This window comes from Urocitellus parryii, chromosome 9, assembly GCF_045843805.1.
Source record: "Urocitellus parryii isolate mUroPar1 chromosome 9, mUroPar1.hap1, whole genome shotgun sequence".
Classification (NCBI taxonomy): Eukaryota; Metazoa; Chordata; class Mammalia; order Rodentia; family Sciuridae; genus Urocitellus; species Urocitellus parryii.
The window spans coordinates 36,622,475-36,639,754 of NC_135539.1; the positions used below are offsets into that span (position 1 = coordinate 36,622,475).

At 39.2% G+C, this 17,280-nt stretch overlaps 1 protein-coding gene across 1 annotated transcript; it reads left to right on the forward strand.

Moving 5' to 3' along the window:
- The first annotated feature begins 47 nt into the window (after positions 1-47).
- Positions 48-15,712, forward strand: Kdelr2 (KDEL endoplasmic reticulum protein retention receptor 2). Its single transcript, XM_026407192.2, has 5 exons — positions 48-249; positions 7,823-7,923; positions 11,775-11,933; positions 13,729-13,981; positions 15,529-15,712. Exons 1-5 carry the CDS (start codon positions 159-161, stop codon positions 15,561-15,563), a joined length of 639 nt encoding a protein of 212 aa, XP_026262977.1. The 5' UTR covers positions 48-158; the 3' UTR covers positions 15,564-15,712.
- The last annotated feature ends 1,568 nt before the right edge of the window (positions 15,713-17,280 follow it).

The following is a 17,280-nucleotide window of genomic DNA, read 5'->3' on the forward strand; positions in this document are numbered from 1 at the left end:
CGCTCCCAGGCTGCCCTGCGCGCGCGACGGCAGTTCGGCCACGTCCCTGGCCACGTCGCGCCCGCTCTCGCCATCTTCGCCGCTTCCTCTCAGGGGCCGCCTCTGCCGCTTGAGCTGCCGAGCCCCGGGGCTGCCGCGCCGTGCCGACCGCTGCCACCATGAATATCTTCCGGCTGACTGGGGACCTGTCCCACCTGGCGGCCATCGTCATCCTGCTGCTGAAGATCTGGAAGACGCGCTCCTGCGCCGGTGAGCGGCCGGGCAAGGCCCCGAAAGGCTGGGACGCGGGGCCGGGTCACCGGGAGGACCCGCCGGCTTCCGCTGCCCAGCTACTTGTCCGGACTGCGCTGGGCCGACACACCCCCCTGGCTGGCTCGCCTGGCGCTCGGGCCTGGCGTGAACCTTCGGTCTCTCTGTTTGGTGCCTGGGCCGAGCCGGGGTGTTGCAGCGCCGGGCCCCGCAGCGCGCAGGGTCCGCTCGCGAACTTGAGTGGTTGGGGCGGAGGGGCGCTGGCCGAATTGCTTACGGCCCTTGTTCTGCCCGAAAAGTTTGTAATGGGAGTGGAGGTCCAGCAAATGTGTCTCCCGCCTTGGGCTTTCCTAGGGCGCTTCTTCAGGCAGGGTCCCGAGTGGGAGGCCCGCGAATCAATGGGACTGGAGGGAGGAGGATGGGCAGGACCGCGGCGGCTCCGCCTGACGTGGCAGCCAGGCCACCCGAGGAGGTGGGGCGGCCAGGGAGTTGGTGCGAGAGGTCATTTCGCTTTCCACCCTGCCCGTTTAAAGACTGAGATTCTTATTAAATCTGTAGGGTATTGAGCCAAGCCTGGGCTTAGAATTGTGTGGGCTTCACCCAAGTCCTGGCAGGATAATGCCTGCCAAGGGAGGGGCGGTGGGAGGTGGGTCTTCTTAGTGAAATTCTTGGTGCCATTCTTGCTGCTTTGAGAAGCAAGCTAGTTTGTCAAACTCCGAATGCCTCCATCTAATAAGTGGTTCTCCTAAAACCGTGGCATTGGGTACCGCTGAGGTTTCATGTGGTGTCATGCAGTTCCTGGCTCCACGTCACCAGTGAGTTGGCTCAGTCCCTCCCCAGGAGTACACATTTCATACAAGCATTGCTGGGAGGTAGTGAACAAACCTTTCTTACACTTAATTAATCCTAAAAGCTTAAGAATCACGAATTTTTACATAATTTCTTTAAATGCATTATTTTTGATGCTATGGCCTCAAAATGCATTATTTTTGATGTTCGGCCACATGAAATAGCTTTTGATTAACTCATGAACTTAATTTTTTTCAGAGGCAGTTAAAGATGGGTGTCCTAAAGGAAGCAGGTGGCAGAGATTCCCTTTACCTGGTTTATTTATAAAAATCTCCACATTTAAAGTAGCACCATGTTTTTGACTCTGTTTTCTGCAGCCCTCACCTGTCTCCCTGGAACATAGCTGAGATCCAGGAAGTAAGCAAAACCAAAAAAGACCTTTGAGCAATCAGAATGGATGTCACAAAGTCCATGTACTGAAACCATGTCTGACATAGAGGTGATCTCTCAATTTTTACATAGTGCTGAGAGGCTCAATTGCATGATTTCCAATGGTAGCAGATTTATTGCAGTGATTATGATAGCTAACGTTTAAGCACTAGCTATGTACTAAGTAGTCAGCTAAGTGCTTTTAGACAGCTTATCCCAGGTGGTTTTTAATCTTATGAGGTAGGTGCCATTATTCCCATTCTGAGAACAGAGGAACTGAATCTTGGGGAAGTGAGCAAAGTAGTGATAGAGCCAGGAATGCAACACAATCAGTAATTCACAATTAAGAGTTTTGAATAAATGTCTGCTTCGGGGTAAACAATTCTAGTTTAAATATTAGATGTCAATAGTGTAAATTCTTTTGTTGTTGTTATTACACTGAGATGTCATTTTTAATCTTTAGTTTTCTTCAATGTCTTTGTATGTGTCTCTTCATCTTCTTTCTCATGTTTCTCAGAATCCTCTCTTCTGGCAGATAGTTAAGTGTTGGAGTGTGCTGTCTCCTAAATTTGTATCCAAACTAAGATGTTTGATTGAATTTAGTACAACTCCAGAAATAGAATTCTTAAAGGAACCTTGAGTAACAAAGAGAAAGTGAAAAGATTTGCTGTGTTGGTCATTTTTTAATATTCACTGTTTACATTTGGGAGATTTAGAGCATTAACAGAAATATAAAGTACTTCAGCTAAAATGCTAAGAAAGAAAGAAAAATATATTAGTTTGTATGTGGTTCCCAAGTATTACTCAGGTATTATTAAGCTATTCTTATTTGCAGACTTAGGATGATTTTCATTCTGATATGAGTTTTCTTGGTCTTTTAAAAGTCAAAAATCACTAAGATAATTTAATCTGAATTAAATGCTAAATTTAATTCACTGCTTTGTTTTCCCATTATGAATTATAAAAGTTGTGTAGAGACATTTGGAGGAGGTAAGAACTTGATAAGAGTTTCTCAAATAACTGGAATAGGAGACACGTACATCCAGATTGTGTTTCTCACTTTGAAAATACTGGTATTGAGGCTCATTTTAGGATTTCAGCACCTGTTTTGAACATGCCTATACCTTTAGGAACTTAGGGCTTTTTTTCCCCTAAAGAAAGGGGTGAGGCAGATTTATGAGGAAGCTGGAGATTTGTTTTTTATGGCATTTCTAATTCCAGAATGGTTGCCTTTAAGGACCTATATTAAACTGGGGGCAGTGAGTTAATCTTTGAATCTGCATTCTCTTGTGTCTGCATCTGCCATTGTCACTACAGAGGAATGCCCAAATGAAGCATGTCTCCTATTCCTGAACTACCATTGCAACTTGATCCATAGTATACTCAAGTTGTCACTTTTATGTGTGTGTGTCCTAAACCCTGACCTGAATAACCTCAGAGCAAGCTGTGGTTTTTAGATGAAGGACTTTCTAAGTTTTCTTATATATTATTAATAGTTAACAGTGCTGCATCTACTGAACATAAATGACAGTGGAGTCTTTCTGAGACCCAGCCTTACTCCCCAGTCTCCTTCCTTCTTTCCTAGTAGTTGTTAGAAGGTTGCAAACTTTTCACCCTATCAAATATGACAGGCCAGAATGATGTTTCCACATTTTATATAATTGGATATCAATGGAAAATACTTCATCTTTTATTGTTGGTGTTGAATACTTCAAGAAACGTTTGCATTCTCAGCTCCCTCTTGGAGCTGTCACCTCTGTCCATTTGAGTTCCAGTCTCTTGAGTAATCATTACTCTCAAGCATTTATCGACTACCTACTGTGTGCAAGGCTCTGAGACACAGTTCAGAGCTGCAGCTGGCAGCAATCAAAGATTTTGCTCTTATGAAAGCTGCAGTGGTACTATACTTCCCTAGTATGTGTGATGCCCTGGATTATATCCCCAACACTACCACTCCCCCCCCCCCAAAAAAAAAAGGAAGAAGTCAAGTTGCAGTTCAGTTAAGATAGTAAAACATGTATGAAAAGATGTGGTTGTACGGGCAGTAAATCCTATGGTACTGCAGCAGCAAGAAAGGTCCCAGAGATGCCTCCCTTGACTTTTCCACAAAGGAGTGTACAAGACCTCTGGAGAAAAGAATAAAACTTTGCTGATGGATACAGATGATTTGAATGTATATTCTTATCAGGGTCCTGGATAGGACCAGCCAGACAGATGAAGAAGCAAGATAACACATCCCTCCAGATCAGTTTATTAATTCAGAATGTTAAAGACAACTGAGAAATAATCTGTAGTATATGTAAATGACAGAAGATTACTATCCATATTAAAGTACTCCTACGGGTAAAAACAACTTGATAGAAAAATGAACAAAGTTGGCAGTTTACAGAATAGTAGAAGACCAGTTAAGCATAAAAGAATGCCCAGTCACTAGAAGTTTGGAGATTAGATATTAAAATGACAGCAAATACTATTTATATGCCTGCTGGGCAGAAAAAGGTTAAGAGAGGTTTAAAAGGTCTAATGTACGAAAGGTATGAAGAAAAGGTCCTTCCCATCTGGTGTTAATGGATATGTAAATTGGCATGTTCTTTCTAGGAGATATTTTACAATATTTACCAAATTTGAAATGTTCATGTCTTTTACTCCAACAATTCTAGGGAATCTGAACTACAGAAATTATAATGTGTGTGAATAATTGGCATTCGGGTACAAAATGTTTGTTGTATATAAATAAGTACAAAATATTGCTACAGATACAAAGATGTTTGTGCAGGATTTATAACAAGAAAAATTATAAACAATAATGGAGTGGTTGCACAAATTGTGGTATAGTCACATTGAGGAATACTATGCAGTCATTTATAAAGAACAAGCCAGAGCTAAACCTATTAATAGGAAAAGATGAATCTGAGATACTCAGTTCAAAAGGCAAGTTGGGAGGCTCAAAATTGGCCCCATTTTAACAGTAAACATGCAAACACATAGGAAAAAAGCTTGAAAAGTTACACTTAAAATGGAGATGTCAGGGTTGTTCAAGAGACTTTTCACTTTTTATTCCATATATTTTATCCCACTTGAAATTTTCAATAAAATAATTTACATGGATTTTTTTGAAAATAAGAAAAAAAATGATACAACAGAATGTAATGAGCTGTCATTTCTCAAGCATTTGCAATGGCAGGTATATTATATTATAAAACTTTAACTTCTCTTTTGATTCTCAAAGTTAGTATAATTTTTCCCCATTTGACAGATACAGAGGGTATTTGACAGATACAGAGGGTAAGGTCAGGGTGATATATAATGGAGCCTGTACCACAAGTGGCTGAGTTTGAACCTAGATGCTCTAGATCCAAAGCCTCATTTTTCCTAAGTCACATTCTGTAATAAGGGAAAAAAGCCTTGTTAAGAGGTTGTCCTTAACCACTAAGCCAAGAATTCCAGGGAACATCCAGATCCTTTGAGAGTGGATAGGAGCACAGTTGCAGTGCTGTCCTGAGGACCGTCCTGTGGTCTGACTTGCATTGCTTTGTTGTATCCCTGCTATTACCAGGAGAACAATTCCTGGACTTTTTTTTTTTTTTTTTGGTTGAGGAATCTATTCAACCAACAGAAATGTAAGGAAAGACGCTTTTCACTTGCAGTATAATAACATACAATGAGGTATATAGTTGTAGGCTTTTGTAAACTTCACTTGATCCTGTGGAAAAAGACCAGAATGATGTTAAATTTAATGAATTTTTTCCATTTGGTAAGTTATTCTCCTGAATGTGTAACTTGGTGCATTTTGTATTAGGACGCCAGTTTCTGAAACCTTTACAGTTGAATATTCTATAAGTACATGTTACATGATACAGTCTTAGCAAGGAGGTATTGGCTGGGGGGTAGAGGTCAATGTTAGAATGCTTGTCTTGAAGGCATGAGGCCCTGGGTTCCATCTCAGTACCACCCCCCAAAAAAAAATAAAAAATAAAAATAAAACAGGGAGGTAGCCATTCTGACTTAGCAGTTATTTCACATGACCAGGTGATTTCTGCCCCATTCCCTTCTGTCTTCACCTGGTATATCTGCCTTTCTGGGAATTCAGGACAGTTTTGCAATTTTAAAGGGTAAAGCTGCTACTTGTTAATCAAGATTCAGACTAGGGGGCTGCAGTTGTGGCTCAGTGGTAGAGCGCTTGCCTAGCATACATGAGGCACTGGGTTCAATTCTCAGCACCGCATGTAAATGAATAAAATAAAAGTTTTGTGAGTATCTGAAAGAAAAAACAAAAAAGATTCAGGCTAGGGAGAACTGTGTAGAACTATTCAGTTCCCAGCATGCTGGTTCTTGCATGGAACAGGACCTGTCTCCTCAGTTCCATGCTCACCCTGGGGTCTTTCCCACCTTCTAGCTGGTAGTAAATTAGGGCAGAACTTATATAGCACATTATCTGTTTATAGTCATAGAGACACAGTGGGACTTGGAAATTCTTCAGAAGTATTATCCCAAAATACCACATGAGAATTTCCCACATGACATGGAAATATTTTCTGGACCCTGCTGTGGGTCAGGCCCAGTGCCCAGCACAGGAAATATAAAATGGTACGACCCCAACCTTTAGAGATTTCTGTGTCAGGTGGGAGTTTGGGGGGAGAGGAGAGGCAGGAACCAGGTCATCACAATGTATCTTTATAGCTCTCTAATAGCAGGTAGCCCAGCAGTTGATATGAAGGAGTTCCCATTGTATGCCTGCTGAATGAATGCCAACCATTGAAGAAGGGCATCTCAGAGATGACCTCCCAGGGGAGGTGATAGGTGAGTTGGGTTACAAAGGGGAAGGATCAGAGCTATATGATGGTTCTAAGTTTTTAGTTTGGAATGCTGAAAAGAAGACTTAAGTCTGCTTGGCTTCCAAAGCAGAATAAACCCTGGACATCAAAATGTACCCATCTCTATCCTGTAAGTTTTAATTTAAAATATTAGAATGAGCCACATCGCAAATGCCTTCAACTGATACCAAATGTGAGCTGTCTGCTCCCTTTTCTTTCCACATCTTGTATTCTCTTTCCAGTTTTTAGTACCAACAACATTGATCTCTGATAGAAAAAAAAAAAAAAGGGGTCTCTATTACTGAGGAAAGGCTAAACAAAGCACCTTATGGCCTGCATCTCCTTTGACCCTCAAAATGGGTTTCTGTTGATCAATTTGGAAAGACAGAGTCATCTTTTTCTAAATTTTGATTGCTTTGTGTATAGGCTAGAACTGCAGTTACTTACATTTAAAAAGTAACATTCTTAATCCAGGCTCTTAATTTTAGCAAGCTGCAAATGCTTATAAAATTCATTGAAAAACAATATAATTTTCATGTTTCAGAGGAGTGTTGCTAATGACTTAAATGCAGTGACATTTGAAATGTGTAATGATATGAAGTTTTGCATTATAGATGAGGGTGGGTTGATTCTGGTATCTAATCAGCTTTCAGTTTCCTTAAAGGATTTGCTCAGTCTCCATAGTTCACACCATTTGTCACATAAACATTTGGTCAAATGTAGATGTCAGAAAAGCCATGTGAACTATTCTCGCTCAGCTGAGTGTGGATGTACTACTTTGGAGATGGGTTGGTGGTAAAAATGAAAACAGTTTCAAGTTATGCCAAAGTTAGATACATCTGAAGACTGCCTGTAGTTGTAGGTACCTACTCTTGTGTTATCATAGCATCCAGGAACATGTTTAAACAAATATCAGATTGGTTGTGTGATGGATCTTAAATGATGGAGTTTCTGAAAATCAGTACTATCCAAGTAAATGCTGTTTTCAGCAACGTAGTCACCTTGGGAGGTCATGCCATTTTTTCCAGGGGATGCAGGGTTATTGTTCAGATTCTTACCTAAAACAGTATTCCTCAGTTGAATCCTCATCTCCTTAATCAGAATAAATTCTAACTCTGTACTCAAGAGATTTATCACCATGGATATATACTTTTTAAGTGGAAAGAAAGTTTTCCTAAGTTACTTGTCATAGTAAGACAAAGTTGATAGAGCCTTCCAAAAGGGAGTGTGTTCGGCGGGGGTGGGGGGGTTGTAGCTTAGTGGTAGAGCGCTTGCCTAGCATATGTGAGGCACTGAGTTTGAGTCTCAGCACCACATGAAAATAAATAAATAAATAACAATAAAGATGGGGAGGGGAAGGAGTGTGTTTAAAGAGTTGTCAAAGGAAAGAAAATTGAAACTGCTTTTGTTTACTCATCCCCAAAGCTCAGCCTTTGACCCCCAAGTGTTCACTTTCCCTATCTGCACTTCTTGCACAGTGTGATCTCAGGAGTTGTAAAGCTCTCCAGAGCTTTTCTAATACTTTACTTTTGTTTCTTTAGGTATTTCTGGGAAAAGCCAGCTTCTGTTTGCACTGGTCTTTACAACTCGTTACCTGGATCTTTTTACTTCATTTATTTCATTATATAATACATCTATGAAGGTATGGTATCGCATCTGGTAGCATGTATTTTATCTGTAATATACAGATCTATGGAAGCTGTCAATTTATGTCAATTTTTTTCTTTTTTTTTTTTTTGGTTTAGTTTTGGGGTACTAGGGATTGAGCTTGGGGAGTTATTCATCCCTAGTTCTTTTATTTTTTGTTTTAAGACAGGACTCACTAAGTTGCTGAGGCTGGCCTCAAACTTGTGATCTTCCTGCCTCAGCCTCCTAAACTGCTGAGATTATAGGCATATGCCACCACACCCTGCTTCCCTGGTTCTTTTTATTTTTTATTTTGAAACAAGGTCAGAGTTGCTTAGACTGGCCTTGAACTTGTGGTCTTCTTGCCTCAGCCTCCTGAATATCTGGGAGCTTGTGTTTTTTTAATTAAAAATCTCCAAGAATACTATCTAAATATGCTGTTGCGTTCTTAAAAACTTTTAGACCACCTTGTGTGTATAACTTGAAATAGTTATCATTAAGCATACATTTCTGTTTCAAAACAATCATTTAAAGTACTTTTACTTAGAGATTTTTAAATTTAAGTTCCTTAAATATGATAGAGCTTCTAAAGCTCTTGGTAACCCTGTAAGAAAGAGGGATGACTATTATATTTTCAAGCACTGGGAAATTATAGACTTCCCAGAGAAACTTAGCAAGTCAGTACATAATGAGGAATTAAAGCTGGAACTTCTGGTTGTAGAGTCTTGTTTTGCTGCTGCGTATAATCTTGCACTTTTTTTCTTTTTTCCACTTAGTTTTTCCTAAACTGCTGTGTTTGTGCTCTCATTGTTTATTTTGTCATGCTTAAATAATGTCTGCACCACAATTTACTTAATAATATGTTTTAAACCTTTTAACTTGTCCTAAGCATTCATATCCACGACACCTTTGGTGTCCTTTTATATTTCTTTTAATTCATGTTAAAGCAAATGAGTAACTATTAAAATACAAAATGCTGCATACCCCTAACATTTATATACACTGTGGTCATAGTCCACACTTGAGGAAGCACTGCCTCAGTTCTTTTCCACAGTCATTGAGCTTGTGCTATAAATACCTACAGAGTTAGGCACTGAGCATTTGATTTGAAAAATAAGCAAGTCTTATAGTCTGGTGGGGGAGAAGAGGCAAATCATCCCAGCACTAAAGAAATGACTGCAATTTGTGATGGATGCAATGAAGGAAAAGTAGAGAGGATTTCAGGAAGTGTAATAGGTGTCTGATTTCTTTCATTCATTCATTCTACAAAATCCGAGCACCTGGATGCTGGACATTGTTCTAGTTATTTGGTTATAGCTACACCTAAGGAAGTAATATTTAAGTTGAAGCCTGTTGGTGTGGAATTTCAGTAAGTGTCTCCCCGGCACATTGTGTTCAAATGTGTATTTTAAGCACTACTAAAATAAACAAAGCAATATTTGAATTTGTGTTCTTTACTAAAAACCAAATTTGACTTGGTGCCGTGGCCTAAGTCTAGCTCTTGGAGGTTGAGGCAGGAGGATTGCAAGTTTGAGGCCAGCCTGAGCAACTTAGCAAGACCCTGAATCAAAATAAAATGTAAAAATGTCTTGGGATGTATGTAGCAAAGATAATAAAGACAAAGATGTTCCATCTTATCACTTCTAGACAAAATAGTGGAGGTTCTAATTGTTGCAATAAAATAATAGAACATACATACAAATTGGAAAAGAAGTAGTAAAACTTTTTATCTGCAAATGATGTGATCACCTGTAAAGAAATCCTACAGAACCTATAAAAAAACTACTAGAACTAGTTAGTTTAACACAGTGGCAGGATACAGTATCAATCCACCAGTACCTCAAAAAAAAGAAGGAAGGGGAAAATAAAGCAAATTTGAGTCACCTGTAATCATTCCATTCTTTACTAAGCAATGGAAACCTAGTAATCAGGAAACAATCAACTGTCTTAAAAATGGCTAAGTCCCTGCGTAGTGCCTGGGCAAACTGAAACTGCAGGCATTAAAGGTATGTGAGCCAGAATCCTCCACCTCCTCTTTAGGAGTACCACCTTTCAGAGGAATCCTTCTGGTTTGCTTGATTGTAATTCCTAAGCATTGTGTCCTGAAAGCTGGTGGAGTTAGACCCAAGTTGTACATCCTCATGTTTTACTTGAACTTTAAGCATTAGTGAGAGGAGACGAGCAGCTGTTGTTTCCCAGTGGCTGCTAAGGCCTGGATGGACCAAACCTCCCTGGCTCCACCTGGCCTGCTGGGGCCCCTGGCTGCCAGGAGCCTCTTCTGCATATGTGCAGGAGAGGGCACAGTGTAAATGCACATGTATATGTACTTTGTTTATGCATGTGTATGATTATGACTGACAGTTTGAATAATGTTGACTGTTTATTTTCAAATATAACTGCATAATATACCAGGGACTCTTTAATGTCTTTGTGGGTTGTTTACATTTTTTTTTAGGCATATGAAGGCTTGATGATTGCTCTCATTTTCCTGTTAAGTAGTTTGCCCAAATGTTTTCCTAATTGTTTGTCAAGTCATATTTCCTAAGGAGAAGTAGTACCAAGCAGGGTGGTCCCTATCCCAGTTGTCTCTATGCACTAAATCTGCTGTTGATTCTTGAGCCTAAATTTCTGCAATTTGAAAATTGATGTAATTTCAGCATATCAGACTTTTCCTTGGTCAGGTGACTAGATGATATTTGACCTTTTAAAGATGAAAGAACACATAACTTAATTGTAAGTCCTTGAGCAGTTATACTGCCATGTACACAAAATCATTCCCTTAGAGGCAGCAGTGTTTTCCAAATTATCGTTAACTTTAGGTTTTGCTTTTGTTAGTTACCAAACCATTTCATAACAATTTTCTAAATGTTCAGTGTTAAAAGTAACATAATTTAAGTAAATCATCATGGCAGAGTTTAACTTGAATTGCATTGCATTTTTTCTTTACAAAAATGCTAGCCAAGGAATAATGTTATGCTAGAAGGAAGTTCATGGGTTTTGAACTGCATTGAACTTGTTTTTTTTTTTTTGTTTTTTTTTCTTTAATCTGCTGTAATAGTAAGATGAGATTTTGGCAGTTTCTTAAAAAGTGAAACTTACAGTTAACATTTGACCCAACAAACCCACTCCTAGATATAAAACCAAGAGAAACGAAAAGTTATGTTTTCATAAAAGCCCGTAACATGTTGATAGCAGCGTTGTCCACCACCCTTCAACACTGGAAACCATCTAGCTGTCCTCTAACTGGTGAGTGAATAGACAACTTATGATGTGCCCTCACAATGGGCCAGTACTCATCAATAAAATGGATTATTAATATATGCAGCATAACTGGACACAGTGGCCATTCCTATAATCCCAGCTACTCAGGAGGCTGAGGCAGGAGAATGGCAGATTCAAAGCCAGCTTGAGCAACTTTGTTAGATCCTGTCTCAAAATAAATAGCTGGGGGTGTGGCTCAATGGTAGAACACCCCTGAGTTCAATCCCTAGACAGTGGAGGATGGGAAGCAACTAGTTTGTTGGCTTTCAGATGCATTGTGCTAACTGAAAGAAGCCACATGCAAAAAAAAAAATGCTATCTGACTTCATTTATGAGGCATTCCAGAAAAGGCAAAGTGAGACAGGGATGATTAAAGGTGAAGCCTGGAGAGGCTTGACTTTGTACAAAGACAGGATGATGGAATTTTGGGTTTAATGGATAAAATTTCCTGTTTATATCACTCAGAAGTATACATCTCCCCAAAATGAATTTTACTATGTTTAAATTAAAAACAGAAACAAACCAAGCAACTGGTGATGTAGAAAGCTGAGGGAGTTGAAACAATTGCAATGTATTGACAACCTGGTATTTTTCTTTTGGTTTTAGCTTATCTATATTGCCTGCTCTTATGCCACGGTGTACCTGATCTACATGAAATTTAAGGCAACCTATGATGGAAATCATGATACCTTCCGAGTGGAGTTTCTGGTGGTCCCTGTGGGAGGACTCTCATTTCTGGTCAATCACGATTTCTCTCCTTTAGAGGTTAGTTAAGTTGTTATTTAGTAGTCATGTCTGGTTCTCTAAGGAAATAAACCTATATGCAGATAATGTGGAGTTTTGTTTTTGTTTTTCAGGTAAACTTCTGGTGCAACATGAACTATTTGGTGTAAATATATTATAGACAGGAATTAAAGCATGCAAGTATTTGGGTATCTGTTGACAGCTTATCCCCTGACTGTCCTTGAGAAAGAACTCAAAACTGTTTTATTATCTAAACTTCTGTGGTTCCAAACACAGAGCCCTGCCTGTCCTTGTGTTTGAAGATAACATGGTCTTCTCCCTACTCTGACTAAGTTTTGTTTCCTTTCCATATATGGATGTTGCACATTGATTTTGTGTCTATGCATCTCCTAAGCAGCACTCCTAAACTTCTTACCCTTGGGGACAGTGATTTATGGTGCTCTTTACACCACAGTGGAGTGAATTGTTCCTAAGTGCCTCTTTCCCAGTGAAGAGCTGCTGATTAGCACCTTGGTGTTTATTAGGTTACTGCAGTGCTCTTGGTTGTCTGATAAGTGCTGGGAGTGCCTAGACTACTTATAAGTCCTTCTTTTGTCAACATGAGTAAAGTACCACATCGGACAGAGTTTTCATAATTACACTTCCAGTTTCTGAACCCTTTGATTTAACTACTCCTGAAAGCCTGAAGACTAATAAAAATATAAGTCCTTGACTTATGTTGGGGTTGTGTCCTGATAAACCCCTTGTAAGTTGAAAAAGTATTTAATAACATCTAACCTACCAGGAATCAGCTTAGCAACATATGGTACATTTTAGAATGTTGATTGTGTCCCCTTGGGATGGTGTGGTTTACTGGTGAGGTTGCTGCTGCTGCCCAACAATAAAGTAGAGTGTCATAGTACATATCAGTAGTCTAGGAAAAGATCAAAATTCACAGTATCATTCTACTAAGTGTGTATTGCTTTCACACAATCATAAAATAATAAATTATAAGTCGAAAATTTATGTCAGGTCACCTATAAGTGAAAAATATAGGAGTTTGGAAAAGATCAATTGGTAAGGAAAAACAGCAGTGATGAGGTAGAAGAAACACAGTTATCAGTATTTTTTTTTTTTTCTTTCATTTGGGGATGGAACCCAGGGGGGGCACTTTACCACTCAGCTTCATTACTTTTTTTTTTTTAATATTTATTTTTTAGGTGTAGATGGACACAACACAATGCCTTTATTTTTATGTGGTGTTGAGGATCAAACCCGGGTCCCACCTGTGCTAGGCGAGCGCTCTACTGCTGAGCCACAATCCCAGCCCCATGATTTTACTATTTATTTGGGACAGGGTCTCATGGAGTTGCTGAGGCTGACCTTGAACTTGTGATCTTCTTGCTTCAGCCTCCTGAATTACTGAGATTACAGGTGTGAGCCACTGTGCCCAGTGAACTATTGGTATTATTAACCCTGGCAGAAATCAGGGCTGATTGGTGACTCTAGTTAGGAGTAAAACATGCTTGTCCAGGAGGAACATCTTACATGTAGATTCATAGAATGTTATACAGAGAAAAATAAGGTGTTAGACAAGGTAGTGAAAATTCAGAGGTAAAGGTGTCCAAGTTACCCAGCTTGTCTTGGGCAGTGCCCTGCCTCTAAAATGTTGCTTAACTATCTGTGATATATGTAGTCACCATGCTGCTATTTGAGGCCGAGATGCCCATACCCAGACTTCTTACTCTTTAAGCTGCTCTATAGTAAAGCAAGAGTATTTCCCCTGAACACGTGGTGGGCACTAAATCCTGACTGAAGTTTGCCCTTTCTCTTCTAGATTTTATGGACCTTCTCCATCTACCTTGAATCAGTGGCCATCCTTCCACAGCTCTTTATGATCAGCAAGACTGGGGAGGCTGAGACCATCACTACCCACTACCTGTTCTTCCTGGGCCTCTACCGTGCTTTGTATCTTGTCAATTGGATCTGGCGCTTCTATTTCGAGGGCTTCTTTGACCTTATTGCTGTAGTGGCTGGTGTAGTCCAGACCATTCTATACTGCGACTTCTTCTACTTGTACATCACAAAAGGTAGGTTGGGTCTGGCCTTCATGGTTCCTGTAGGCACATCCTCTATTGGGAGCTTGCTTACCATTTCTCTTGTCCAACTCTGCTCATCTGACACTATGACTCTCAGAACAGAACTGGCTTCAGGAAAATTCATTTTCATGGTTGTCAAGTAAAATTTAAGATCAGGGCTTTGGGTCTGATATATAGGACCTTTTTTCCTTTGGCTACAGTTTTGTATTGTTTTTTTTTTCCCTGAAATGGCACATTTTCATTATGAAAGATTCAAATCAGAATTAATTTCAAAAGACGGTCATCAAGATCCTACCCCTCAGAGATAATCACTGTTAATATGTGACATTAATATATAAGTTCCATATTGTTATTCCGGTTTATTTTAATGTGCCTGTGTCAATTTCATTGAAATATTTTCAGAATTGAAAAATTGAGATCTTTGATTAACGTTTCAGTAATCATAATTCCAGATATTTCTTTCTTTTTTTTAAAGAGAGAGAGAGAGAATTTTTTTTTTTTTTTTTTAATATTTATTTTTTAGTTTTCGGCAGACACAACATCTTTGTTTGTATGTGGTGCTGAGGACCGAACCCGGGCCGCACACATGCCAGGCGAGCGTGCTACTGCTTGAGCCACATCCCCAGCCCCAGATATTTCTTGAGTGTATGCAGACACTTCATTTAAACTATATTTACTATTCTGTGATCTGCTTTTTTCCCAAGTCACATTTTTTCATAATAATGTGACTTGGGAAAAATAAATAGAAATTATCCATATAGACTTTCTTTATGTGTTGTATATACTATAATTTATTTTTTTAACTTGCTATTAAAATTCTGTGCTTAAATCAACCTCCTTATATGTACATTTATAGTTTCCTGTTTGCATGAATACAGGATATGTGAACTTTACAAATATCTGATGAAAACTATGGTCCTTGCTCATAAAAAGTATATATACATATGCACACAAATTCATGTGTATTGTTGTGGGGAATTCAGGAGTACCTAAAGCTATAACCATAGATTCCAACCTAAGTATCCCTGCTGTATAGTAACATTCCTCATGGTAGACTTGCTCCATAAAGGAACATATTGTGTGTGTGTGTGTGTGTGTGTGTGTGTAGGAGAGTAGTGAGGATTGAACCTATGGGCACTCTACCACTGAGCTACATTCCTAGCCCTTTTTACTTTTTATTTTGAGATAGAGTCTTACTAAGTTGCTGAGGTTCTTGCTAAAATGCCTCAAACTTGGCATCTTCCTGCCTCAGCCTCCCAAAAGCATGTGCCACTACAGCCAACTTTAATATCCAATATTTCAAGACCCCTTTCATAAGTCATATTTAATATATGTTGATGTTGGGGGGGAAATCATAACAAAGAGTAGATGTAAATTTGGTGGTACTTTTAGTTGAATTTATATTTTTTAATGTAATTGCTTATATCCTTGTATTTACTGGGTAGAATCTTGTGTACGACAGCTTTCTAAGCGTGAGAAAAAGGAACTGAGGTTGTCAATATCAGTAACATTTTCTCTTCCTCTCTTTACAATTCTAGTACTCAAGGGAAAGAAGCTCAGTTTGCCAGCATAAGTGCCAAAGACCATCAACAGCCTCTGTCCTTCAGGGTGCGTGGACAGAATTCTTAACCACAGCAAAGGCATGAGATGCTTGATGCGGAAAATCAGAAACTTAACTCTTTTGTTGCAGACAGTCATCAGTGGCTCTGTAAGAAAGCAGAGGAAAAGAACCAGAAGGTTTCTGTTTAATGCATCTTGCCTTATCTTTTTTTATTACTATGTACAAAGATTTTTTTACACAAAGAAACTTAATGCTGTATTAATAAATTCAGTGTGTAGTTTAATTGGGATAGTTCCAAAAGTGATGATTTTTTGTGAGGAATAAGTGCAAACTTTTTTATTTTTAAAAATTCTTGGAAATTGTTGATTGTGTCTGCAATGAAATTGTACTCCTTGGCAGTTGGTAGATTATCTATTCTAACATCTATCAAACTTGCATTCCACTATATTTATTTTTTGCCAAAAAGATGAGTTATTTTTGTTTGAAATCTGAGACACTATGTTGAATCTTGTATATCTGTCCAAATTTATTTCTGCCAGCCGTGGAAATCCTTCCGTGGACATCACAACACTACATTTAAGGTTAGTGATGGTGACTTGCAAGTCTTTCAGAACCAAATTTTAAAGTTCTGAATGTAGATGGGGTGTCAACTAAGAGTCGCCAAAGGTGCCTGCCCTCCTCCCCTAAGACTGTTAGTCTCAGTTTGGGACTATCCCAAGAGAGCCGAAGAATTAATGGGCAGGGGCTCTGGACTGCTTGCCCTCCGAGTGTGTGATGGGAGGGACTGTAATGATTACTTTAGATATGAGGCTCTATTCCTCTGAGGAACAGAACAATTTGTTATCTCTCAGCAGTTCCCAAAAGATTGCCACAACCATGTCCTTGCTCAGATTCAAATGGTTTTTCCTATCACTCTTGGGTGGTAAAGTGATTTACAATTTTTTTTAATTGACAATACCAATTACCATTCCTTATATTTTTTTTTAACTGAGCTCTTGCATGACTTATGTTATCCCAAATAAACATTTTATTAAATACAGAATAAATTTGTCTTTTTTATGAATTAGGCTTTTGAACATCCTGTATTGGGATGATTTGTTTTTAATTTGGCAGCAAACATTTCACTTAATAATCTTAAATCTTTCTATATTCTGTGGAGAAACTAGAATTTTTCTGATTTTGCCATTATATTGACTTTTTATTGATTTATGCAAAAGTATATGACTTTGCTTTTATATGATGCCCCATCAGTATGAAAGTGTTGAATACTAACAGTGCTTACCACAAGGAGGATGTAGTATTTTGCTTCCTGCATTAAAATGTCTTGTGGAGGAAGGGAGCTGGATGAGTTGTATGTTCATTTAGTGTGGGTTATAATGTCTTTCTAAATTGGCAGTATAATTGCATAGTTTAACCCTCATTTTATTTTCCCTTCTTGCTTCATGTTTTTTGCTTTGTGTAGCAGTCTACCTGTCTTCCCAGCATCCTAATCTTGGTTTAGTGGCTGTGTTCTGTTTTCATCCTCCTTGGGACAATTCTGAGAGTAAGGAGGAAAGGTGGGACATCGAGTGGCAGTAGGTCAAGCAGACTGCTTGCTGCCCAGACTTGGGTGGGGTGGGGTGGGTGGGGCCAATTCCTGTCTTTGCGCATGCAAATCAGATAAGTTGGGATGCACAGAACAAGCACCAAGCACAGGACAAGATCTGGAACCTCAACATGTCAAAGCCTC

Coding starts and splice junctions, on each gene's coding strand:
- Kdelr2 (XM_026407192.2), top strand. CDS start 159: ATGAATATCTTCCGGCTGACTGGGGACCTGTCCCACCTGGCGGCCATC. Junction 250..7,822: donor GAAGACGCGCTCCTGCGCCG/GTGAGCGGCCGG, acceptor TTGTTTCTTTAG/GTATTTCTGGGAAAAGCCAG. Junction 11,934..13,728: donor ACGATTTCTCTCCTTTAGAG/GTTAGTTAAGTT, acceptor TTTCTCTTCTAG/ATTTTATGGACCTTCTCCAT.